General features: G+C 48.5%; 1 protein-coding gene across 3 annotated transcripts in view; it reads left to right on the forward strand.

The window, feature by feature from the left end:
* ATP2C2 (ATPase secretory pathway Ca2+ transporting 2) overlaps window positions 1-25013 on the forward strand; it is a 79022-nt gene that overhangs the window by 41994 nt on the left and 12015 nt on the right. For all 3 annotated transcript variants that reach the window (XM_005691840.3, XM_018061790.1, XM_018061791.1), the window contains 10 exons: window positions 2284-2433; window positions 2511-2579; window positions 3348-3423; window positions 8891-8957; window positions 18445-18569; window positions 18718-18815; window positions 19401-19502; window positions 20303-20392; window positions 22489-22590; window positions 24365-24521. In XM_005691840.3, coding sequence (XP_005691897.1) covers window positions 2284-2433; window positions 2511-2579; window positions 3348-3423; window positions 8891-8957; window positions 18445-18569; window positions 18718-18815; window positions 19401-19502; window positions 20303-20392; window positions 22489-22590; window positions 24365-24521 — 1036 coding nt within the window. The remainder of the gene's footprint in view (window positions 1-2283; window positions 2434-2510; window positions 2580-3347; window positions 3424-8890; window positions 8958-18444; window positions 18570-18717; window positions 18816-19400; window positions 19503-20302; window positions 20393-22488; window positions 22591-24364; window positions 24522-25013) is intronic.

The following is a 25013-nucleotide window of genomic DNA, read 5'->3' on the forward strand; positions in this document are numbered from 1 at the left end:
AACCTTCTGAGGCACAATAGATCTGATTAGGGCATCAGGTTGTTCTAACTACACCTCTCAAACTCAGGCAATGGCAGGATTCTCTTTCACTGCTGATTTACCATTTTTATTACAATGTAACTTCAATGGAACAAACATAAAGTTAGGTACAAAATCTATGTGCTTCAAATTAAGTTACAATTTATCCTAATTATTATCATGTCCAGTCAGATCACATTTACTAGAAAGGGAATCTCTGTTTGCCATGGTTAAGGGAATCTCTGGTTGCCAATTGCTAAGTCGTGTCTGACTCTTTGCAATCCCACGGACTGCAGCATGCTAGGCAGGGTGACAATGTACAGCCTTGACATACTCCTTTCCCAATTTTGAACCACGGAGGTGTGGCAGTTTCTGCTGCCTGGGACCTGTGGGGTCAACATCTGGTGGTTCTGGATGACTCACTTTCCACACTTCTTCTTTCGTTGTGCATTAGGAGCTGCCCGTGAGCTCATGTGACTTTGCTCCAATGTCCTAGAGATAAAACATGAAGATCAGTTAGTTGTGCTTGTGGTGGTAGGTTGAGATAGATACATGGGCTTGAATAGGCAGGGGTTTATTCCTATTTCACGTGATGAGAGCCTGGAGGTGGAACCTGCGGGGTGGCTTCACCATGGAAGAAAGGCCCTGGGCTTTTCCAGCCCTCCTCTTTGCCCTCTTGGGCTGTGGCATCCCATTAGTGCCCGTAAAATGGCTTGTGGAGCTCAGCCATGAACACAGTGACCCAAGCAGAGGGAGAGAAAGGTGAAGGGGGCCAGGAGGACCTGTCAGCTCAGCCGCCTTCCAAGATCTTCACAAAGACCATTCATCCCATTGTCCAGAGGGCGGAGACACTGTGAGCTGCCAGGGAAGCTGGGAGACAGGGCTAGGGGGGTGCGATGGGGCCCGTCATCAGGCCCAACTCAGTAATGAGTTTGAATATTATTGAGAGCCACGGGGCTCTGTTAGGAACTTGGAGGGTTAGACAAATATTACTTGGCAGGTGGTGGCTCCTGTCATCCTTGAGGACTGGGGTTCCCTGGAGGTGTGCACATTTTTATAGACTGGTATCGAATTGTAAAACTTGGGAGTATAGAGAACTCACAGGCTTCTGTTTGAGAAAGGCCGACCTAACTGTTCTCTTGGGAGTTTGCAGGAAGATAACTTCTTTCAGTTGCTCTTTCTTTGCTTCAGTGAGCAGCCTCTTAGGGGTGGAGTATACCCTGGACACCTTGCACACCCTTGGTGGTGCCTGGCATGGTTCTGGCCATGGAAGACTCACCTCCTGAGTCATACCTGCTGGGCCTGTGGTCACTTCTGCAAGACCTTGATGGTTAAGAATGCGGTCTCTGGAGCCACTGTCTTGGTTCGAACCTCTGCTCTGCTGCTAATGGGTTGATTAGAGCAGATTTCTTAATCAGCCCATGCCTCAGTTTCCCCAAATGGAGAGTGGATAAGGGACTTCCCTGGTGGTCCAGTGGCTAAGACTCGGTGCTCCCAATACAGGGTTCGATCCCTGGTCAGGGAACTAGATGCCACATGCCACAACTAAGAGTTCACGTGCTGTGGCTAAAAGGTCCTGCCCACCACAAAGAAGATCGAAAATCCCCTGTATGGCAACTAAGATGGGTGCGGCCTAATTAATTAACTAATTAATTAAATATTTTTTAAAATATTATAAAGTGGATAAAATAATAGTGTCTTTCATGGAAGGTGTGAGGATTAAGCAACAAGCCTTGTGAAGTGCTCTGTACTGGACCTGGTGCATAGTAGGTGTTCTGGAAACGTCACCCTGGAAACATCAGGAAGTGTGTGTATCTGTGACTGCATGTGTGTTTCAGGTGTTGACATGACCTGAGGCTATCATCAAGTAACCCGGCTCAGTGCTACTCAAATCGCACGGATTGTGTGGGAACCCCAGGGTGGGCAGGATGTGGGAGTTAGGAGAAAGATAGGATGCTCCGAAAGGGATATACTAATTTAACCATTGCCTAAGTTTTTTGTTTGTTTGTTTTATTAAAATTGAAAAGGGTATTAAAACAGGATTTGAGATTGCTATGCTTTCTGAAAGGGGTTCCATATTCAAGCTTTTTTGATTTCTGGAGGCACCAGAGGCCGCGCTGTGATACTTGTTTCCTGATTTTAGCACGCTCTTGTTTGGTGTCTGTTGACTAGTGACATTAAGGTGTTAGACACTATCCTGGGTTTTGAAAACCAGCTCACAGGTTGGGGGGCTGGTGCCACGCCTTCTCTCTTTGCTCCCCCCAGGTCACAGACCTCCTGGTGGATGAGTCCAGTTTCACAGGAGAAGCTGAGCCAAGCAGTAAGACAGATACCCCACTGACGGGCGAGGGTGACCTCACGACCCTGAGCAACATCGTCTTCATGGGGACCCTGGTGCAGTGCGGGAAGGGCCAGGTGAGCCCCGGGGCCTTGGCGTCCCTCACCTGTGGGCCTTCAGCCTCAGACCTCACACCTCTCTCTCCTGGATGCAGGGCGTCGTGATTGGAACAGGAGAAAAGTCCCAGTTCGGAGAAGTGTTTAAGATGATGCAGGCTGAAGAGGTAAGGGATGGGGCTTTGGGTTTCTTTCTTCTTTTTTAGATTATTGTTTGTTTATGGCTGCACTGGGTGTTCATTGCTGTGTGTAGGCTTTCTCTAGTTGCAGCGAGCAGCAGCCACTCTCTTGTTGTGGTGCTCAGGCTTCTGCTTGCGGTTGGCGTTGTGGAGCACGGGCTCTAGGGCCCCTGGGATTCAGTAGTTGTGGCACATGGGCCCTGTTGCCTCGCTGCCTGAGGGATCCTCCTGGATCGGGGATCGAACCCATGTCCCCCATATTGGCAGGAGGATTCTCAACCATTGGACCAGCAGGGAAGCCCTGGGTTTCTTGTAAGGTGGGGTTTGAGATGATTCTCAGCTGGTGACACCTGCCCCGCCTACTCCTTAGGAACAAGGATGATATGGTTATTGTGAGTACACTTTTAAAAGCTTTTTACTTTGAAATGTTCATTAGGATTTTGGTCAAGATGTGACTTACGGTGATATGCACAGATCTGAAATGTAGCAGTCCATGGATTTCTATATATGTGTCCCTGTATAATCATCACTCAGCTTAAGATATAAAAAAAATCCAAGCAGGGTCTTCCCTGGCGGTCCAGTGGTTGGGATTCTGTGCTTCTACTGCAGAGGGCATGAGTTCCATCCCTGGTCAGGGAACTAAGATTCCACAAGCTACACAGTTCAGCCAAAAAAAAAAAAAGAGAGAGAGAGAATAGAAGCAGGAGGGACACTCCCGGATCTCATCTAACAAACTCATTGTTCTCATCCTTTCAGACGCCCAAAACTCCTCTACAGAAAAGCATGGACAAGCTGGGGAAGCAACTGACACTCTTCTCATTCGGCATAATTGGTGGGTGAAGCAGTTTCTGCATGGGGTCCTGGCGGGGGTGGAAGACGGGGGTGGGGTGTGTGGAAGGGAGCCATCCTGTGCACCCATAGCTGTCTCTCAAATACCTTACTACTCACCTGGGTGAGGATTGGGGTTTGGGATCAGAGGTTCTTGGTCAGCAGCAAGAGGTTTCTGTATCAGTCGGAACAAGCTAGCAGCTATAACAAGCAGCTCCTACGTTTTAATGGCTTAACAGGATCATAACTTATTTCTTGCTCACATTGCAGTCTGCGGGCACATTCCTGGTGAAATGGCTTTCCCGGGTAGCTCACTTCCGAAAACTGACTTGCGGTCCCAGGCTCCTGCTCTATTGTTATTCAGCCTTCCTCCAGTTCCTGGGAGGGGTGGGCCATAATTCTGTTAAACAGGCAGATGGGGAAAGAAAGAACATAGAGACTTGTGGAGAGTGGGGGTGGGAGGGGGAGCATTTTTCAAAGGCAGGGACCAGGAAGTGAAGTCATCACTTTTGCCTATTCTTGATTGGCCAGAATGAAGTCACATGGCCTATCTAACTGCAAAGGAGGCTGGGAAATGTAGTCTGGTGGTGCACCCAGCCACGTTTCTATGCTGTGCCTGGGCTTGTTCCTCCTGACCTTTGGCAGCATACCAAACAGTATCCCCATGGTGCTGCAGCCCCAATTCAGGTCTTATTCCTGAATTATACCCTGGTCCCTGCACCTGCCCCTTCCTGCTGTCTCCAGCTCTGGCTTTGAGTCTGTGTCCTTCATTCTCAGCTTTCAGGGTCAACCAGTGCCTGGGCCATTACAGATTCTCAATAAAAGTTGGTTTAGTGAATAAAGGAACAGACCAGCCAACCACTGCCCATAGCACAAGCAGTGATGATAGGAAGTTCTAGTGAGTCTGGCTGAAACTGCAGAGTGGAGAAAGTTCTTGGGAGAAGAGGCAGCTGTCCCTCCTAGCAGCAGTTTTGCTGTGCTTCTGGCCATCCAGATGCATTGGTTCATTTAATGAGCATCTTATGACACACTTGACCCTGCGATAGGTTCTGGGGCCACTGAGATGAGTGAGACACAGCTTCTTCCTTTTGGAGGACTCCAGAGAAATAGGAGAGAGACACCTGAACAAATACGAAATGTGAAGGCAGCTGTTAATTTTGCGTGGGAGAGCTGAGAAGGCTTCAAAGAGGAGGTGACATTAAGTTGGGTCTTGTAGGATGGGTCGGAGTTTGCCAAGTGAAAAAAAGAGAAGATTGGGAATTTCACACCAAGGAAAACATATATCCAAAGGCATGGAAGGTATCTCCCATTCCTTTACAACTTTGCTGCTAAGTCACTTCAGTCATGTCCGACTCTGTGCGACCCCGGAGACAGCAGCCCACCAGGCTGCCCCATCTCTGGGATTCTCCAGGCAAGAACACTGGAGTGGATTGCCATTTCCTTCTCCAATGCATGAAAGTGAAAAGTGAAAGTGAAGTCGCTCAGTCACGTCCGACTCTTAGCGACCCCATGGACTGCAGCCTACCAGGCTCCTTCGTTCATAGGATTTTCCAGGCAAGAATACTGGAGTGGAGTGCCATTGCCTTACAACTTTAGGAGGTTGTAAAAGCAAGAGAGTTCCAGAAAAACATCTATTTCTGCTTTATTGACTATGCCAAAGCCTTTGACTGTGTGGATCACAGTAAACTGTGGAAAATTCTGAAAGAGATGGAAATACCAGACCACCTGACCTGCCTCTTGAGAAATCTGTATGCAGGTCAGGAAGCAGCAGTTAGAACTGGACATGGAACAACAGACTGGTTCCAAATAGGAAAAGGAGTACGTCAAGGCTGTATATTGTCACCCTGCTTATTTAACTTATATGCAGAGTACATCATGAGAAATGCTGGACTGGAAGAAGCAAAAGCTGGAATCAACATTGCCAGGAGAAATATCGATAACCTCAGATATGCAGATGATACCACCCTTATGGCAGAAAGTGAAGAGGAACTAAAAAGCCTCTTGATCAAAGTGAAAGAGGAGAGTGAAAAAGTTGGTTTAAAGCTCAACATTCAGAAAACAAAGATCATGGCATCCGGTCCCATCACTTCATGGGAAATAGATGGGGAAACAGTGGAAACAGTGCCAGACTTATTTTGGGGGGCTCCAAAATCACTGCAGATGGTGATTGCAGCCATGAAATTAAAAGACACTTACTCCTTGGAAGAAAAGTTATGACCAACCTAGATAGTATATTCAACAGCAGAGACATTACTTTGCCGACTAAGGTCCGTCTAGTCAAGGCTATGGTTTTTCCTGTGTTCAGGTATGGATGTGAGAGTTGGACTGTGAAGAAGGCTGAGCGCCGAAGAATTGATGCTTTTGAACTGTGGTGTTGGAGAAGACTCTTGAGAGTCCCTTGGACTGCAGGGAGATCCAACCGATCCATTCTGAAGAAGATCAACCCTGGGATTTCTTTGGAAGGAATGATGCTGAACCTGAAACTCCAGTACTTTGGCCACCTCATGCGAAGAGTTGACTCATTGGAAAAGACTCTGATGCTGGGAGGGATTGGGGGCAGGAGGAGAAGGGGACGACCGAGGATGAGATGGCTGGATGGCATCACGGACTCGATGGACGTGAGTCTGAGTGAACTCCGGGAGTTGGTGATGGACAGGGAGGCCTGGCGTGCTGCAATTCATGGGGTCACAAAGAGTCGGGCACGACTGAGCGACTGCACTGCACTGAAAATTAGCAAAGTGTTCAGAGGGTATGGTCTAAAGTCAGAGCTCTCGATCCTGCCGTGCTAGAGGTAGGCCTGCTGCCCTTTGCCCCCTGGCCTCCCCTTCCCCACTCTCTAGTTTCTGGTCTCCTTTCCAGATGTCAGTTTTGGACATTGCGCTCAGAGTTTGCTCAGTCAGTAGGTTTCCTGTTTTTGAGTAGCTCTGTGTCCTCTTCCCTCCTTTCCGCCCTAGTTTGCCCTGGAGCAGTTTCATGGGAAGTGGGTTTTATCTTAACCTGCCAAGTCTTATCACAGCCAGGGAGGGCTCTGTGCCTGTGAGAGGATTTGGAGGCCTGCTCAGGCATGGTGGAGGAGGACTGTGATAGATGAGTGATGTCTGTCATGGAGGGAGAGTGGCTCTATGCCACCATTCACCTGCCCTCCTCAGGGTCACACTGCTCAGGCGTCTGGGACAGGGTGGATGGATGCCACACACTTCTGGCTGCCCAGAGGGCCCTTTTGCTCTCTAGAGCAGGGGTGGAAACTCTGACTCCCAGGCCAGATTGGGTTCGCCACCTGTTTTTGTGCAGCTCACAAGCCAAGACTTTTTTTTACATTTTAAATGATTGAAGAAAAAATCAGAAGAAGACTATCTTCTGACATTAACGTTATATGAAAATCAAATTTCAGTGTTCACAAATAACTGTTTTATTGGCACACAGCCAAACCCATTCAAATATTATCTATCGCCATTTGCACACTGCAATGACCAAGTTGAGCTGCAACAGACCATATGGCTCATAAAGTGAGTGCTGTTTTCTATCCAACCTGTTGGAGGAAAAGCTGTCTGCCACCTGCTCTAGACCCTGGGGTTGCCAGAAGGAGAACGGGCTGTAATAATAGCCCCCAGAGAAAATACCAAGTAGGTGTGCTTCAAGACAGATTGTCAAATAGATGCTCGTAGCAGGCCTTTCCACAGGATGAAATCTGTTCCGAAAAATGTTCCAAGTCAGAGGTGCTGTAGGGTCACTGCCTCGTATAAGCCATTATTCCTCACGTTAACTTAGAACTTAAATTGGTGTGTCCATGGCCAGGCCCGTGATAACCGCTCAGATGTTTTTTCTTTTTAGTAAATATTTCAAGAACTGCTCTGGCAGAGTGGGAGTTGTGAACCCTTAGAAAGGCCTAGGGATGCTGGGAAAGAGTGGTGTGCTGGTAAAGGCTTAACAGCCGGTTTCAGGGGAAAGTGGTGTCTGTCACCTCTGTGGTCTCAGTACTCACAGTGTCCTATTTCTAGACACTGATGGAAAATTACCAAACCTGAATTTGGGAAGAAATAAGCACATTTGGCTTTTGTGAGGCCCCCACCCTCCTACTGTGGCAGGGCCCAGGATGGGGGCAGGGCCCAGGATGGGGGCAGGTCCTGTGGGTTGGGTTTATTTTTAGTAAAACTTCCCCCCTAATCTTTCTACGTTCATTTGGGTTCCTGCTAAGATTTTGACTACTGAGTTCTATTGCTAGTCAAAGTATGAAAAAAAAAAAAATGAAACCCCAGTAAATCAGATCTTATGACCTCTCTACCCCCAACACACACGTACCCAAATGCATGCAGACACACACACACACCACTACTGCCCAGCAGAAAACTCACCCTGGCTCGGTTTTCCCTACAAGACACAGGATGCTCTTCGGCAAGTCCCCCAGGATGTGTCAACAGGCAGCTCCTCTCACTTCCTGCTTCCCCCTCACCTGTCTTGTAACTGTGGCCGCAGCAGTTCATGACTTGGTGTTACTGTGGGCCAGGAGCCATGCTGAGATCTCCAAGGGCATTGTTACATCTTAAATCCTAAAATAAGTCCTTGAGGAAGATGTAGTCATTTCCCCCACTTTACAGATGAGCAAACTGAGGCCATGCCTGGCGGACCCTGAACTTTTCCCCATTGCCAGAACGTCTCGGGCCTTTCATGGGCCCCAGCGTGAGTCATCCGCTTCTTTACCTGAAGGCTCCATCTCTGTCCGCATACCCCATGTCTAACACAGTGTCTGGTGTTTAAATACTGGGTCAACAATTGATGAAAGAGAAAAATGGGATAAGGAATGTCTTTAATCACCAAAATGCAGAATAAAATCAGTTAAGAGAGAGCAGCTCGTGAGCCTATCAGGGGAGCGGCTGTCGTTGGTCACGTCAGAAACCTCGGGGCAAGTCCTGTAAACATACAGCCTGTGGGACACTTCTGGAATAGCACAGAAATGTTGCAGACAGCCCCAAATAAACTGGGTGGCTGTTTCTTTCTTTTACTTGAACTGACTTGATCCTTTCCTGAGAAAGGAAAACCATCCTCCTTCGTAAGCAGGAGAGTTTCTTCCTTAAAGATGGGAGACGTGACAAGTGTTTGAAGTTATTCATAATTGTCCTGTGTCTGTATTCCCGTAAACGCTAAGGAAATGAGTTTGGAATGCCTTCAGACGTACTTGTGTGTGTGTGGATGGGTGTGTGCGTGCGTTTGTAAACATTCTGTTGCTGTTGTTCAGTCACTAAGTCACATCTGACTCTTTACAACCCCATGGGCTGCAGGACACCAGGCTTCCCTGTCCACTATCTGCCAGAGTTTGCTCAAATTCACGTCCACTGCATCAGTGATGCCATCCAACCATCCCATCTTCTGCCGCCCTCTTCTCCTTAAGCCTGTATATATACATATGTGTGTGTGTGTGTGTGTATGTGTGTGTGTGTGTATGTACTTATGTGTGTGTTTCCATCTCCTCCCAGGCCTGATCATGTTCACTGGCTGGCTGCAAGGGAAACACATGCTCAGCATGTTCACCATCGGAGTCAGGTAACAGCTGGGCCGTTGCCCCTCATTTGTGCAGCAAGAGAAGGTGGGGAGTTTGGGGGGCAGGAATGGTGTAGGGCAGACGCAGCCCCTCCCCTCCAAGCCCCAGTCCCCCAGCAACGCATTGTCTGGTGGGTGGGGGTGTCCAACGAACGTCAGGAAAGGGAATGACAGCTCCTCATCCTTGTCCCTCGAGCCATGGGTTTATGTCTTCCTGGCTAAATATGGCTCCAGAGCCAGCCTTCAATCCTTCCCAGCATCAGGGTCTTTTCAAATGAGTCAGTTCTTTGGAAGGATTGAAGGCTGGAGGAGGAGGGGACGACAGGATGAGATGGTTGGATGGCATCACCGACTCAATGGACATGAGTTTGAGTAAACTCTGGGAGTTGGTGATGGACAGGGAGGCCTGGCGTGCCTCCGTCCATGGGGTCACAGTCAGACACGACTGAGCGACTGAACTGAACTGAGAACCAGCCTGCCCAGTTTAGTTTCTGCCTTTGCCACTTGCTGGCTTCCTTGGAGGCTCAGACAGTAAAGAATCTGCCTACAAAGCAGTAGACCCAGGTTTGATCCCTAGTTGGGAAGATCCCCCGAAGAAGGGAATGGCTACCCACTCCAGTATTCTTGCCTGGGAAATCCCATGGACAGAGGAGCCTGGTGGGCTACAGTGCATGGGGTCACAATGAGTCGGACATGACTGAGTGACCGACACTTTGCCGCTTGCTGGCTGGGCCACCCCAGGCAAGCATCTTCACTTTCTGGTTCTCTGTGACCTCCTCTGTAAATGGGGGTAACATCAACCCTCCTAGGGGTGCGTGAGGATGCCCTGGTGCCCCTTGCAGGTGCCTGCAGTCAGACTGAGCACAAGGTGGGTGCATGTTCTAATTAGCATTTGGAACTCAGCCCTTGGTTTATGGAGGTGGCTGCAGGAGAGGACAGAGACACACGGCTGACGGCAGGGAGCAGAATCGGGGTCTGGGCTTTAAGCCCGGGAACCTGCCTTCCCCGGCCTGGCGATGCACATAAACGACCAGCCCAGCCCACGTCCCGCTGGAGGAGCAGAGGCAGGCAGGGGGAGGTAGGTGCTGTGAAGTTGCCACAGCTTTTCCATGGCTGCCTGGGGACAGAGGCTTGTCCCAGCAGAGGGGCAACTGGTGATCTGGGATGTGAAGGAGCCACTCAGGCCCTTCTTGGTTTCCACGGGGTGGAACCCCCACCTTGTGTTGTCTGTAAGATGGTTCAGGTGATACGTTGTTGCTCAGTCACTCAGTTGTGTCCAGCTCTTTGCAACCCCATGGACAGCAGCACGCCAGGCTTCCCTGTCCTTCACTATTTCCTGGAGTTTGCTCAAACTCTTGTCCACTGAGTCGTTGATACCATCCAACCATCTCATCCTCTGTCTCCCCTTCTCCTCCTGCCCTCAGTCTCTCTCAGCATCGGGGTCTTTTCCAGTGAGTCAGCTCTTCACATCAGGTAGCCTAAGTATTAGAGCTTCAGCATCAGTCCTTCCAATGAATATTCAGGGTTGATTTACTGGTTTGATCTCCAAAGTACTCTCAAGAGTCTTCTCCAACACCACAGTTCAAAAGTATCAAGTCTTCAGCACTCAAGCTTCTTTATGGTCCACCTGTCACATCAGTACACAACTACTGGAAAAATACATAGCTTTGATTATAGAGACCTTTGTCAGCAAAGTGATGTCTCTACTTTTCAATATGCTATCTAGGCTTGTCATAGCTTTTCTTCCAAGGAGCAAGCGTCTTTTAATTTCATGGCTGCAGTCACTGTCTGCAGTGATTTTGGAGCCCAAGAATGTAAAATTTGTCACTGTTTCCATTTTTTTTCCCCATCTATTTGCCATGAAGTAATGGGACTGGATGCCCTAATTTTCATTTTCTGAATGTTGAGTTTTAAGCCAACTTTTTCTCTCTCCTCTTTCACCTTCATCAAGAGGCTCTTTAGTTCCTGTTGGCTTTCTGCCATTAGGGTAGTGTCATTTGCTTATCTGAGGTTATTGATATTTCTCCTGGCAGTCTTGATTCCAGCTTGTGTTTCTTCCAGCCTGGCATTTCGTGTGATGCACTCTGCACATAGGTTAAATAAGCAGAGTGACAATATATGGCCTTGACATACTCCTTTTCCAATTTTGAACCAACTCGTTCCATATCTGATTATACCTGTTGATTCTTGACCTGCATACAGATTTCTCAGGAGGCAGGTAAGGTGGATCTGGTATTCCCATCTCCTTAAGAAATTTCCACTGTTTGTTGTGATCCACACAGTCAAAGGCTTTAGCATAGCAGAAGTAGATGTTTTCCTAGAATTCCTTTGCTTTTTCTATGATCCAGCGGATATTGGCAATTTGATCTCTGGTTCCTCTGCCTTTTCTAAATCCAGCTTATACATCTGGAAGTTCTTGGTTCACGTACTACTGAAGCCTAGCTTGAAGGATTTTGAGAAGTACCTGGCTAGCATGTGAAATGAGTGCAGTTGTGTGGAAGTTTGAACATTCTTTGGCATTGCCCTGTGGGATTGGAATGAAATCCAATAATTATACCTTTTCTAATCCTGTGGCCACTGCTGAGTTTTCCAAATTTCCTGGCAGATTGAGTGCATCAGTTTAACAGCATTATTTTTTAGGGTTTGAAATAGCTCAGCTGAAATTCCATCACCTCCACTAACTTTGTTCAGAGTGATGCTTCCTAAGGCCCACTTGACTTCACACTCCAGGATGTCTGGCTCTAGGTGAGTGACCACACCATCGTGGTTATCTGAGTCATTAAGACCTTTTTTGTACAGTTCTTCTTGCCACCTCTTCTTAATATCTTCTGCTTCTGTTAGGTCTTGTACCATTTCTGTCCTTTATCGAGCCCACCTTTGCATGAAATGTTCCCTTGGTATCTCTAATTTCCTTGAAGAGTTCTCTAGTCTTTCCCATTCTGTTGTTTTCCTCTATTTCTTTGCATTGATCGCTGAGGAAGGCTTTCTTATCTCTCCTTGCTATTCTTTGGAACTCTGCATTCAGATGGATGTATCTTTCCTTTTCTCCTTTGCCTTTCACTTCTCTTCTTTTCTCAACTATTTGTAGGGCCGATTCAGACAACCATTTTGCCTCTTGCATTCCTTTTTCTTGGGGATGGTTTTGATCCACCTCCTATACAATGTTACAAACCTCCATCAATAGTTCTTCAGGTATTATGTCTACCAGATCTAATCCCTTGAATCTATTTGACCCCAACAGTTATGGGTTCTCTTCCACTGTATAATCATAAGGGTTCTGATTTAGGTCATACCTGAATGGCCTAGTGGTTTTCCCTGCTTTCTTCAAATTAGGTGAATTTAGCAATGAGGAGTTCATGATCTGAGCCACAGTCAGCTCCTCGTCTTGTTTTTGCTGATTGTATAGAGCTTCTCCATCTTCAGCAAAGAATATAATCAATTTGACTTCAGTATTGACCATCTGGTCATGTCCCTGTGTAGAGTCTTTTGTGTTGTTGGAAGAGGGTGTTTGCTATGATTAGTGCATTTTCTTGGCAAAACTCTGTTAGCCTTTGCTCTGCCTCATTTTGTACTCCAAGGCCAAACTTGCTTGTTATTCCAGGTATCTCTTGACTTTCTGCTTATGCATTCCAGTCCCCTATGATGAAAAGGACATCTTTTTATTTTTTGTTTTTTTGGTGTTAGTTCTAGAAGGTCTTGTAGGTCTTCACAGAACCATGCAACTTCCACTTCTTTAGCATTAGTTTTGGGGGCATAGACTTGGGTTACTGTGATGTTGAATGGTTTGCCTTGGAAATGAACCAAGGTCTTTCTGTCATTTTTGAGATTGCCGCCCATGTGCTGCATTTTGGACTCTTGTTGACTATGAGGGCTACTCCATGTCTACTAAGGGATTCTTGCCCACAGTAGTAGATGAAATGGTCATCTGAATTAATTTGCCCATTCTTGTCCATTCAGTCACTGATTCTTAAAATGTTGATGTTCACTCTTGCCATCCCCTGTTTGACCACTTCCAAAGGTGATACGTGGGAAATTACTTTAATATTTATTAAATATTTAATGTTGGTGAGCAAAAATTTATACTTAGTACATCAAACCCATGATGTAAACAAACTTAGATGCCCATCAGTTAATGGACAGATGAGCAACATGCAGTGTATTATTATTCAGCCACAAGAAAGAGTGAAGCTCTGCATTTGATACAGGGTGGTTGCCATAGAAACATGAGGCTAGGAGGAGGGCGAATGGATGGTGCACGTCTGACTCTTTGTGACCCCCATGGACTGTAGCCTGCCAGGCTCTTCTGTCCTCGGGATTTCTCATGCTAGAATACTGGAGTGGGTTGCCATTTCCTCCTCCAGGGCATCTTCCCGACCCAGGGATCCGCCTCCTCATTGGCAGGCAGATACGTTAGTACTGATCCACCTGGGAAGCCCGAAGAGGAGGAAACCAGACACAAATGGCCGCATACTATGACTTTGATTTTATGAAGTGAAGTGAAAGTCGAATCCTGGAGTGGGTAGCCTTCCCCTTCTCCAGGGGATCCAACCCAGGTCTCCTGCATTGCAGGCGGATTCTTTACCAGCTGAGCCACAAGGGAAGCCCAAGAGTACTGGAGTGGGTAGCGTATCTCTTCTCCAGGGGCTCTTCCTGACCCAGGAATCGAACTGGGGTCTCCTGCATTGCAGGCAGATTCTTTACCAACTGAGCTATCAAGGAAGCCCAAGAATAATGGAGTGAATAGCCTATCCCTTCTCCAGCAGATCTTTCTGACCCAAGAATTGAACCAGGGTCTCCTGCGTTGCAAGTGGATTCTTTACCAACTGAACTATCAGGGAAGCCATTTGTTCTCATAAAATGCCCCAAATAGGCAAATCCATACAGACAGAAAAAGTGCCTGCCAGGAGATGAGGTCAGGAAATAAACAGGGACCACAACAGTTATGGGGATTCTTTAGAGGGTGATTAAGAGGTTCTAAAAGTGATTATGGTGATGGTTATACAACTCTGAATATACTAAAAACCATTGGATTGTATACTTTGGAAGGGCGAGTTTTATGATATGTGAATTACACCTTAACAAAGAAAACAGAAAGCAGGTAATTAAGAAAGTTGTTATTACAAGGATCCTTGGAGCCTTTCTAATTTATACAAAAAAAGGAAACTGCTTGCAAACAGCTGAGTTGGAACTGCCATTATAGTAAACGACAGTGACGCACCTCCCGGTGGATGGGGCATCCGGTGTGAAGTGTGGAGGCCGTGGGGTGCCGGCCAGTGTAGGCAGGAGAACCTTGCAATGGGGGTGGGATGCACACGTCTCTGGTACTTAGTCAAGTCTGTCTGTGTATAAATGAATGGATGCCTTTACCTGGCAGTTAGCAGTAGGAAGAGATTCAGGTATGGGTCTTTTAACATTCCAATTGCCTCTTTAAACCATGGGGCACTGTGTGCATTGAGAGGCAGGCGGGCAAAGTCCACCTGTGGGCAGGTGTGTGTCCTATTACAGAAGTATTCAATGACTTTTTTTTTTTTTTTTTGAGGGTTTTTTTTTTAAAGAGTTTTTTAAAGTACTTATTTATTTGGCTGTGCTGGGGCTGAGTTGCAGCATGTGGGATCGTTAGTTGTGGCCTGTCGGATCTAGGTCCCTGACCAGGAATGGAACCCTGTTCCCTTGCACTGGGAGGGTGCAGTCTTAGCCACTGGACCACCAGGGAGTCCCCGAAGGTGTTCTTTTGAATAGACGAAGTCATGATCTCAAGTTGAATAGGGCGCCTGACTGTCTCCGGAGCCATGTGCGCCCTGAATGGTATAAAACAAAACAGAACCCAGGGCTTTCGATGGCCATTTTTCCTTGTGTCTGTGTCTGAGTGTTGAGTACACTAGGTGAGTCAGTTCTAGAATCTTCAGGAAAGTGAAGGGGGCACAGCCAGGGTCGAGGAGGGGTGGGGCTTTGGAGGAACACGTGGCCTTGTTCATCATGGACCACTCTGCCGGGCAGGCTGGTCTCCTGATGGGGAAGCTGGAGCTTAGGCCAGCACACTTGCCCACAGTTACAGGATTCCGGGAGCGGAGGAGACAGACTGCCAACCCCATGCATTCTGCTCCAAAGCCAGGGTCCCGGTCAGTGCCCCCAGCCACTACCTGGGCAGGACAGGGACTCTCCTCCTGCCCCCTGCAGCCCTGGCATTTGGCTTGTTTGCTTGCCCCGTGCGTGTTTGCTGAGCAACTGTTCACTGTGTACTCAATGCTGTTGGAGCTGGACCTTGGAGTCTGCAGGCTGGCGGGGAAAGCAAACGTGAACAATTTAAGTGAATGTTAGCAAAACAGTCACAACTTCTGATCAGTACTGCAAAGGAGACGACAGCTGAGAGAGGGATTAAATGGGGAGATCAGAAGGGGTGTCCCCAGAAAAGGCAGCTGGAGAAGGTTTCTCTGAGGAGTTGAAGCTGGAGAGCTGCGGACCTGCTAGGGGTGGGAAGGGCGGGCGTTCAGATGGGAATGGCGGCAGAGGACTGGCAGGGCAGAGGCATGGAGCAGGCAGCAAGCCTGGCTCATCCGCGGAACCCAGAAGGAGGTGCAGCTGGCTGGGGAATGAGACCAGATGGGGTCGGGGCGGGGGGGGTCCCTTGGGGGCTGATCACATGGAACCTCTTGGGCCCCGTTTCTTCCAGAGCCCAATCACATCCTCAGAACCCTTCTCCATGCTCCTTGCGGCCATCTCTGCTCTTCTTTGGAACAGAGAGGCGGTGGGAGGCGTGAACCCCAGTGTGTTCCAAGGTGCGGGAGGAGAGAGCAGGGGCCTGGCCTGCTGCCTGTGCTGTGGACAGGAGGCGAGGGCAGGGCTTCCTAGAAGAGGAGGACGCTGTAGAGCTGGGGGCCTTGGACTTGAGCGTAACCAACCTTACCACGTGAGGGTCCCCAGGAGAGCTTGTCCCCAACAGATTGCAGGGACTGTGACTTAGGCTAGGGGGTAGGGGGGGATAGGAGACCCTGGATTCCTAACAGGCTCCCTGGGGATACGGATGCTGTTGGTTCAGGAAGCATCAGTCTGAGAAGTGAGGCTGTGGCTGCAGCCACCCCAGCTGGGACTCCAGCAAGAGATGGGGCCAGGGAGGAAGGCTGGGTGCTGGAAAGGGGGCTCAGGTGACTAGGTCTTTCAAAGGCTGGGGTGGGGGCAGAGGGTGAGCCTCAGCCGTGAGGGGCCCCCAGAAAAAGCAGAGCCTTCAGACCATTATGAATGAGAACCTCCTCCACGTGAGGACGCGTCCCGACCCATGTCATCAACTGTGGAAAGTTCCATGAGCCAAAAAGACTGTTAAATAGTTCCAGCTCTGTAAGAGAATAGGCTCCTGTGTCCACCCCAACCCCACCTCCCCAGGGTGATTTTTTTGAAAATATTTATTTATTTATTTAGCTGTACCAGGTCTTAGTTCCCTGACCAGGGATCAAACGCAGGACTCCAGCATCGGGAGTGTGGCATCTTAGCCACCAGACCACTGGGGAAGTCCCTCCCCAGGGTTATTTCTGATTTCTGGTCTTAACAGCTCCTTTCACCCCATTTATCACACTCTATCTCCGATAAACTCGAAAGAAAACCAACTCTTTTTGTTTCACTTGTGACTTGGGAAAAATGAGGCTGTTCAGTTTTGCTTTGTCTTTAACACTTATTTCTTTATTAGGCTGTACCAGGCCTCCTAGCTGCAGCATGTGAACTCTTAGTTGCAGCTTGTGGGATTTAGTTCTCTGATCAGGGATCAAACCCGGGGCCCCTGCATTGGGAGCCCGGAGTCTCAGCCACTGGACCACATGGAAAGGGGACTGGCTGGGCAGAGGTATGAAGGAGGGAGCAAGGGAAGTCCCAAGACTCTTCAGTTTTTAGCAGAAGTGAAATCACTCAGAACCTCTCAATCATAAAGTAGAAATGGCAAGATAGCCAGTGTGCAAGAGATTCTCCAAAATAAATAACCCAAGGATCATCCTTTTAAAAACTTTTTCCTGCTTCCCTCTGCTGCAAGGGACCTTCAGGATGAGCCAAGTTCCACTGGCTTTTCCTGGTCTAGCCTAATCTTTATTAGTTTGCCAATTAATTTTTTTATTATGACGAAAGCACCCAGACACACACAATGTCCTTCCCATGCCATGTAGGAGGGAAGGGCCCGCAATAACCCTTCGCAAATGTTTGCTTAGCTGGTCTTGTCAGCCCATGCCATAAAACCAAGGAAGCCTTCTTGCTGTCACTGTGGAAACCAGGCACAGTCTCTTGACCAGACTCTGTCACCTCGGTTTATGTGACTTTCCCCTGAATGCGTCTTTGTCTCCGGGTAAAAGGTCGCCGTTCACATACCATATTTCCTCACTTCTAAGATGTACACTCTTTTTCACTTTTTACCTTCTCTGCAGCCAGACTGCTTCTCACAAGTGAGGTGATTAGAAAGCATTGTGTTGTTGGTTAATGGGCAGTGTTTTTCCTTTCTTTAGTGATGCACAAGGTAATGGTGCCCTTTCTAATCAACAGCACCTCAGATCTGATGAAATACTGTAGCCAAGTGTGGCTCTGGCTGGATGGAGATCATCAGCCAGGCTTTCTGGCTATGGACCACCTGTGTAGAGCGCTCAGTATGTGTGAGGCCAGGGTGTGTCTGAGCTCTTGCACTTGCCATATATTCACTCATTCCTGTGTGTTCAGCAAATATTTACTGACTACCTGCAGGCCTCTGCTGTGCAAAAAGGGCGAGCCCCGTTGGGGTGTGGTGTGGTGACGCTCACTGCACAGCTCTGCGGTCTGCCTCCCCTCCAGCCTCCCCCATGGGTCTGAGGTCACTGGCAAGATACAACACTGCCCACAGGAAGGGGATTCTGTGCTTCCAATGCAGATTCCCAAAGGAGGAGCTCATTGGTTCAACTTGAGTCACTTGTTCTCCTCTAATCCAATCAACTGTGGAGGGCGGGGCCACGTGGTACAGAAAGAGTGGGGAGGGGGTCCTAAGGAAGTGAGCAGGCACCAAAACAACCTGCTAAGCTAGGCAAAGGCATCGCTGAGTTACGTCATCTCCCCCCGTTTTCATGTCCTTGTCTGGTTTTCTCACAGAAACTGTCTAAACCATTAGACTAACCCAGGGACTTTCTGAACCCAAGAAGTCCACTTATTGTGTGATTCTGGAAATTTCTTTCAAGGATCCAAGACTTTTATAATAGCAACAATTTAAATGCAAAAGTACTTAAACAGGAAAAATGTTAGACAGACTAATTCACACTAAAGTGCGGATGTCTGACAGGAGAACAGGGTTTTTTTTTTTTTTTTTTTGAGAACAGGGTTTTGCAGGGGGAAAGCTCAGAGCAGTGGACACTGAAGCAGGAGGCAGGTGGATCATGGGATGGGGAGCAGAGAATAGAACAGAGAGGTGGAGAAACCAAAGGTGAGCGTCACCGGGCAAACACGTGGTCAACGTCAGCTGGACTCACATGCACTTAATGTGGCCTTCTCCATCCAGCCTGGCTGTGGCCGCCATCCCTGAGGGTCTGCCCATCGTCGTCACGGTTACACTGGTCCTGGGAGTGCTGCGCATGGCCCGGAAGCGAGTCATTGTGAAGAAGCTGCCGATCGTGGAGACCTTAGGTAAGGAGCTCCCGCTGGTTGAATATTTACAAATCAGACTGAATGGGCTTCTTGGTGCCATGATAATTCAACCTGAGTGTTTGGTAAGGCTGAGAGTTGATGGTGATGACCTCTCTCTCCCATCAACTCTGATGTCTTCCCGGGCCAGGCTGCTGCAACGTCATCTGTTCCGATAAGACGGGGACTCTGACTGCCAACGAAATGACTGTCACCCAACTCATAACATCTGATGGGCTCCACGCCGAGGTGAGTCCATGTGAATTCATAACGTTTGAGACCAAGGAGTGCCCTGCCAGACCTTCATCTTCTCAGAGAAAGCACACAGTCTTCCAGAAAACAATAAGGAAGACATAAACGTGGGTTATTGGACAGTTTCCTTGCCATTAATACAAATAGCAAGAGCATGACTGATGGAAGGCAGCCACCCCCTGGCTGGCATGACGCTGCACCCTGGTGGTTTGCACACTGTCCGCGGTTCCTTTCACACGCCAACCACTGAGTAACTGCAACTCAGATTGCATGGGCTGCAAAGGCTAAAACATTTGCTGTCTGGCTCTGTAACAAGCTTGTCCACCCCATTCTAGAACATAACTTTGGTCTTCACAGCCATAGTTTTTACTGACTGCAAGATGCCCTGTTGCAATACTGAAGTGCGCTAGGTATCTGATGAATACTTAGTTCTGCAGGGGACACGGTCATGCTTGAAGCCTTGCTCGTGGTGGGACCATGTCCTCAAGGGTGGACCCTTCCCCCAGAAGAAAGATACGTGTCAGCCAGGGGAGCGTCTCTTTGCCTCCCAGGGACACGCCTTTCTGCGGCTTTGCCCTGCAGGTCAGTGGAGTTGGCTACAACGGCAGTGGGACCGTCTGCCTTTTACCCTCCAAGGAAGTCATTAAGCAGTTTTCCAACGTCTCGGTGGGGAAATTAGTGGAGGTAAGCATCAACAGTGCTGCCGTGGAAATAAACACGCGTCTTAAACAGAGCTGATGGGGATTCTGTCTGCAGATAGAGTTGGCAGTTGGACCAACTGGTTCTTGGTGACAACCAGGCCACACCCCAGGGGTCAGGTTATCAAAATGGCCCAGATAGAGATGGAGAGGTGGGAGGTCAGGGAAGAACTGGGACCCCCTGCTTCTGCTGCTTGCTCCGTCCCCTCACACCCCTGCATTCACCCCCGTGTTCTTTCCTTAGCTGTTTCTACTTTTTCAGTTATTTTAAATTGAGTTATAGATCACCTGCCACAGAATTCACCACCGCAGAGAGTACAGTTCAGTGGGTCGCAGTGTCTTCACGAGGTGGTCACCACAGTCTGATCCCAAGACACATCGTCACCCTGATTAGAAGGCCCACGTCCCCATCAGGGGGCCTCACACACGTGAGCCCCAGTCTGTCTGCCTTCCCATTCTCAGTCCTCAGGATGGCTTTGTGACAGCCAGCATTCAGCTGAGTCAGTAAATTATTGGGTTGGCCAAAAAGTACGTTCAAATGTGGTGGAAAAACCTGAATGAACTTCCTGGTCAACCCAGTGTTACCGTGTGACTTTTACACAGTGGGGACTCTGGCACATTTTGAAGAGTAAATTCGTCCCTCCCTGCCACCCCAGCCCAGGCCCGAAAACTGGTCAAGCCTTCAGGGCTGGACCTTTTCACACGCCTGAGTGTGCCCGGGATCCTGACGGGTGTAGCTCCAAACACTAACAAACGACCTTCAGAAACCCCTCCCTGACCTTGCAGGCTGGCTGTGTCGCCAACAACGCCATCATCAGAAAAAACACCGTGATGGGACAGCCAACAGAGGGCGCCTTGGTGGCCCTGGCAATGAAGGTAGGTGGTCTGTGCTGTCCACGTGGGCAGTCCTTTCACTGGGAGCCGGATCAGTAGCGGGATTCAAGGTCCTGTCTGAGTAAGGCAGGTCTTCACGTGGCTGTGTCCTCTTCCTTAAAGGACACCAATCATACTGGAATCAGCTCCCCCAGTGACTTCATCTTAACGTTGTCACACCTGCAATGACCTTATTTCCACATCAGACCCCATCACAGGCCCTGGGGAGTTAGACCTTCAATGTGTCTTTAGGGATACATGTAACCCTTGACACCCTCTTCAGTTCAGTTCAGCCACTCAGTCGTGTCCAACTCTTTGCAACCCCATGGACTGCAGCATGCCAGGCCTCCCTGTCCATCACCAACTCCCAGAGTTCACTCAAACTCATGTCCATTGAGTCAGTGATGCCATCCAGCCATCTCATCCTCTGTTGTTCCCTTCTTCTCCCACCTTCAATCTTCCCCAGCATCAGGGTTTTTCAAATGTCAGTTCTTTGCATCAGGTGGCCAAAATATTGGAGTTTCAGCTTCAGCATCAGTCCTTCCAATGAGTATTCAGGACTAATTTCCTTTAGGATGGACTGGTTGGATCTCCTTGTAGTCCAAGGGACCCTCAAGAGTCTTCTCCAACAACACAGTCCAAAAGCATCAAATCTTCAGCTTTCAGCTTTCTTTATGGTCCAACTCTCACATCCATACATAACCACTGGAAAAACCATAGCCTTGACTAGATGGACCTTTGTTGGCAAAGTAACGTGTCTGCTTTTTAATATGCTTTCTAGGTTGGTCATAACTTTTCTTCCAAGGAGCAAGTGTCTTTTAATTTCATGGCTGTAATCGCCATCTGCAGTGATTTTATAGCCCCCTCAAATAAAGTCTCTCACTGTTTCCATTGTTTCCCCATCTATTTGCCATGAAGTGATAGGACCAGATGCCATGATCTTAGTTTTCTGAATGTTGAGCTTTAAGCCAACTTTTTCACTCTCCTCTTTCACTTTCATCAAGAGGCTCTTTAACTCTTCTTCCCTTTCTGCCATAAGGGTGGTGTCATCTGCATATCAGAGGTTATTGATATTTCTCCCAGCAATATTGGTCCCAGCTTATGTTTCATCCAGCCCAGCATTTCTCATGATGTGCTCTGCTTGTAAGTTAAATAAGCACCCTCTTAGGAGGCTTTTAAGGTGTTTTTCCCCTAATCACGCCCTCCATGAGATTTTTTTTTTTTTAAGATTTTTTTAAAAAATATGGACCATTTTTAAAGTCTTCATTGAATTTGTTACAACATTGTTTCTGTTTTATGTTTTGGTTTTTCGGCCTCGAGATATGTGAGTTCTTAGCTCCCCAATCAGGGATGGAACCCACACCCTCTTCTTTGAAAGGAGAAGGCCTAACCACTGAGCCACCAGGGAGGTTCCCACCACCCTTCCCTGGTGGCTCAGACAGTTAAGAATCTGCCTGCAATGCAGAGACCTGGGTTCAATCCCTGGGTCAGGAAGGTTCCCTGGAGGAGGGCATGGCAACCCACTCTAGTATTCTTGCCTGGAGAATCCCATGAACAGAGCAGCCTGGCAGGCTACAGTCCATGGGGTCACAAAGAGTCAGACATGATTGAACACCTAACACAGGCAGGTGTACAGGTATTTAATATCACAGATGTACTGTATGTCTGTTCCTATACTGTATGTGTTTTTTTCTGTGCTTTATACATAAAAAAAAACTCGATTTTTTTCACCCCCTAAGGACCCATTTTCACCCCTTGAGTGGGCAGTGGGATGCATTAGGGTTGGTTTACATCTGGGGAAATGGAGGCTCAGATCTGTCCAGGAACTGGCCTGAAAGGCATCAGAGATCAATTGACTGTCACTGGCAGGGACCCCAGGGGTAACCGCCGGCACCCACTCCCAGGGGCTCCTTCTGCCACCTCTTCAAGTCTGAAACATTCCTCCTGGCAGAAACCCCATGGCCTTTCTCCACAAGCTAAATGCTTGGATTTCTCATCTGCCCAAGGTGGTTTGAATAATGAATAATTTAAATGGACCGAGATTTGCATAGAGATTGGTTTAGAATGACTCACTGAAAACATCCCATTTATTACCCCAGATGGACTTAGGCGATATTAAAGATTCATACGTCCGAAAGAAAGAGATCCCGTTCAGTTCGGAGCAGAAGTGGATGGCGGTTCAATGCAGCTCCAAGAACGAGGTGAGGTTGCCTCTCTGCCCCCTTCCAGCCCCCACCCCCACCCCAGCAAAGCAAAATGCAGAGGTCAGGGGATGAGTTTCAAGTTCCCAGCTGCTTCTATGACATCCGAAGACGTGAAAATACAGTTGATGGCGATAAAAGCTCTGAGTATCTTGGGGCCGCTTTCGAGATTGTCTTCTGAATCTTTGGTCCTCAAAGTGGGGTCCCAGGCCAGCAGCAGCGTCTCCTTGGAATTTGTTTGAAATGCAGATTCTCAGGCTGTGCCCCAGACTCACTGAATCAGATATTCCAAGGGTGGAACCCAGTTGGCTGTGTTCGCTGGGGGTTCTGATGCAAGTTCACATATGAGACTCGGTGGCCTGCAGTACAGCGACTGAGTAATTCCTACCAGAGTGACTACAGGCTCCTACTGATGACGCTGACCCCGTTGCTAACTTGGGCTCCTTTTGGCACATTCCTGTCGTACTGGGTTCTTTACACATATGAGCTCATGTAGCTGTTGCAATGGGGGAATGATCCGGGACGCACCCCCTAGTGTCCACCATAGACGGATGACCTCACGTGTGTGTGCACATGTGTGTTCTAAGCCACCAAGGGGAATATGTACCAACCTCTTACCAGCTATCCCTGGGTGAGATAGCCCACGCTATCTTCCCCCTCCCCTTTAAAAAATTTTTTTCTGTAGCTTTTTAGATCTTCTACTGAAAAAAAAACAAAACTTTTCTTTCTCTTTAAAAAGATTTTTATTGCCTTCCACCTTTTTCTCCAAACTTTCTGCTCTTGCTGGAACCTGCCATGTCTTGTCTATGCTGAGATTTTCCATCTCATTCACGGTGGAAGGCATCTCAGCCAGCTTATCCCAGGTCTTTGCCGTGAGTGGAGAGTATAATACAGATTCCCAGTGCTTAAGAGGCGTTCTGGACTTTTTTCAATGTTGTAATACCTTGAAATCTTATTTTCCCCCAAAGGCAATGATAATATATTTTCATTGAAAAAAAAATGATAGAAATGTGACTTAAAGAGTGGAAGCTTCTGATAATCCTTCCCCTTTTCTCTCTCTGCCCACCCCCCATTCCCACTATGCCCCTCAGCAGTCAGAGATCGGGCCTTCCAGAGTCCTCAGGTGCAGGCAGCAACACGTGGGGTGGTAGTTTCTAAAGAAGGTCATGCTGTGTGTAGCGTGTGTAGTTTGTTTTTTTCCCTTAAATGATGTCTTGGACAGCTTTCCGTGTCAGTGCATACAAGCGCCTTCAGTGTCTACCATGAGCAAGTGGGCGCTGTGCTAGGGCTGGGGGTCATACTGACAAGGCACCTGCCGCCTAGAGCTTACGGTCTAGGGGAGACGGAGCTTAACAGATACACCAGAAAAGGGTCAGCTGCTCGTTTGGGTTCATCCTCGTAAGCCAAGTTCATGGTGCCTCCCTCGCTCGGAAGTCTCCCTGAACTGGACACCTAGGAGTCAGTCACACATGTAAAAGCTGGGATATGACCAGTTCGTGAAACATGTGGATGCTCTGAGCAACATTGACCAGGGGCCCTGATGCAGGGGGCAGGTGTCCGGGTCACAGATCAGCCCTCTCTGGGCTGCGTGTGGTTCCATCACGTGGATTTCCTTAACTTCTCTTCCCAGTGGGGTAATTTATCCCAGACCATCATTGTTAACTGAAACAGATCAATGACCCCACTGTGAACACCTCCGTGTGGATGAGGTGATGGTCACCAGGAGCTGAAGCAGGCAGTGACCTCCAGTGTTTTTCCCTCTGTATTTTCCAAGGAGCAGGAAGATATGTACTTCATGAAGGGGGCCTTTGAGGAGGTCATTCGTTACTGCACCACGTACAACCACGGGGGCATCCCCCTGCCACTGACGCCCCAGCAGCAAGCCTTCTGCCAGCAGGAGGAGAAGAAGATGGGATCCCTGGGCCTGCGAGGTCAGTGGCTGTGTTCCCAGTCCTACGCTGAGTCTGCACACGATGCTCACTTCTTAAGTGTCATAACGCGTGGTCCCTGGTCAACACAATAATGATCAGAGGGGCGTCAGGAAGAGTGCTGATGGGAGCAAAGCCAGGGTGGACCCTCCCGGGCAGATGAAACATAGGATGCCCTCCACGTCCTAGCCACCAGATGACACCTGTTAACCCAGATGTACCTCATGTGTGCAAGGAGAGGTCCTGAGTTTTCTAAGACGCGTGACAGGGCCGCCCCAGAAACGCTCATTTTCCTGATTGGTCATCTTGCTCAAGGCTTGCTTTCAGGAAAAGCCAGGGTTCTTGTAAATGAACAGACATTTCATTTCTTGGCCATTTCCAGCTTACTGCACCACAGCCGACACCTTCCCTGATGGGCTGAACATTAAACCTTACTCTTCCTGCTGTCATGTGCCAGCCTGTTATCAGAGAAAGCGTCTAAAAGCACTCTGGAAC

The sequence above is a fragment of the Capra hircus genome, chromosome 18 (assembly GCF_001704415.2).
Source record: "Capra hircus breed San Clemente chromosome 18, ASM170441v1, whole genome shotgun sequence".
Lineage (NCBI taxonomy): Eukaryota > Metazoa > Chordata > Mammalia > Artiodactyla > Bovidae > Capra > Capra hircus.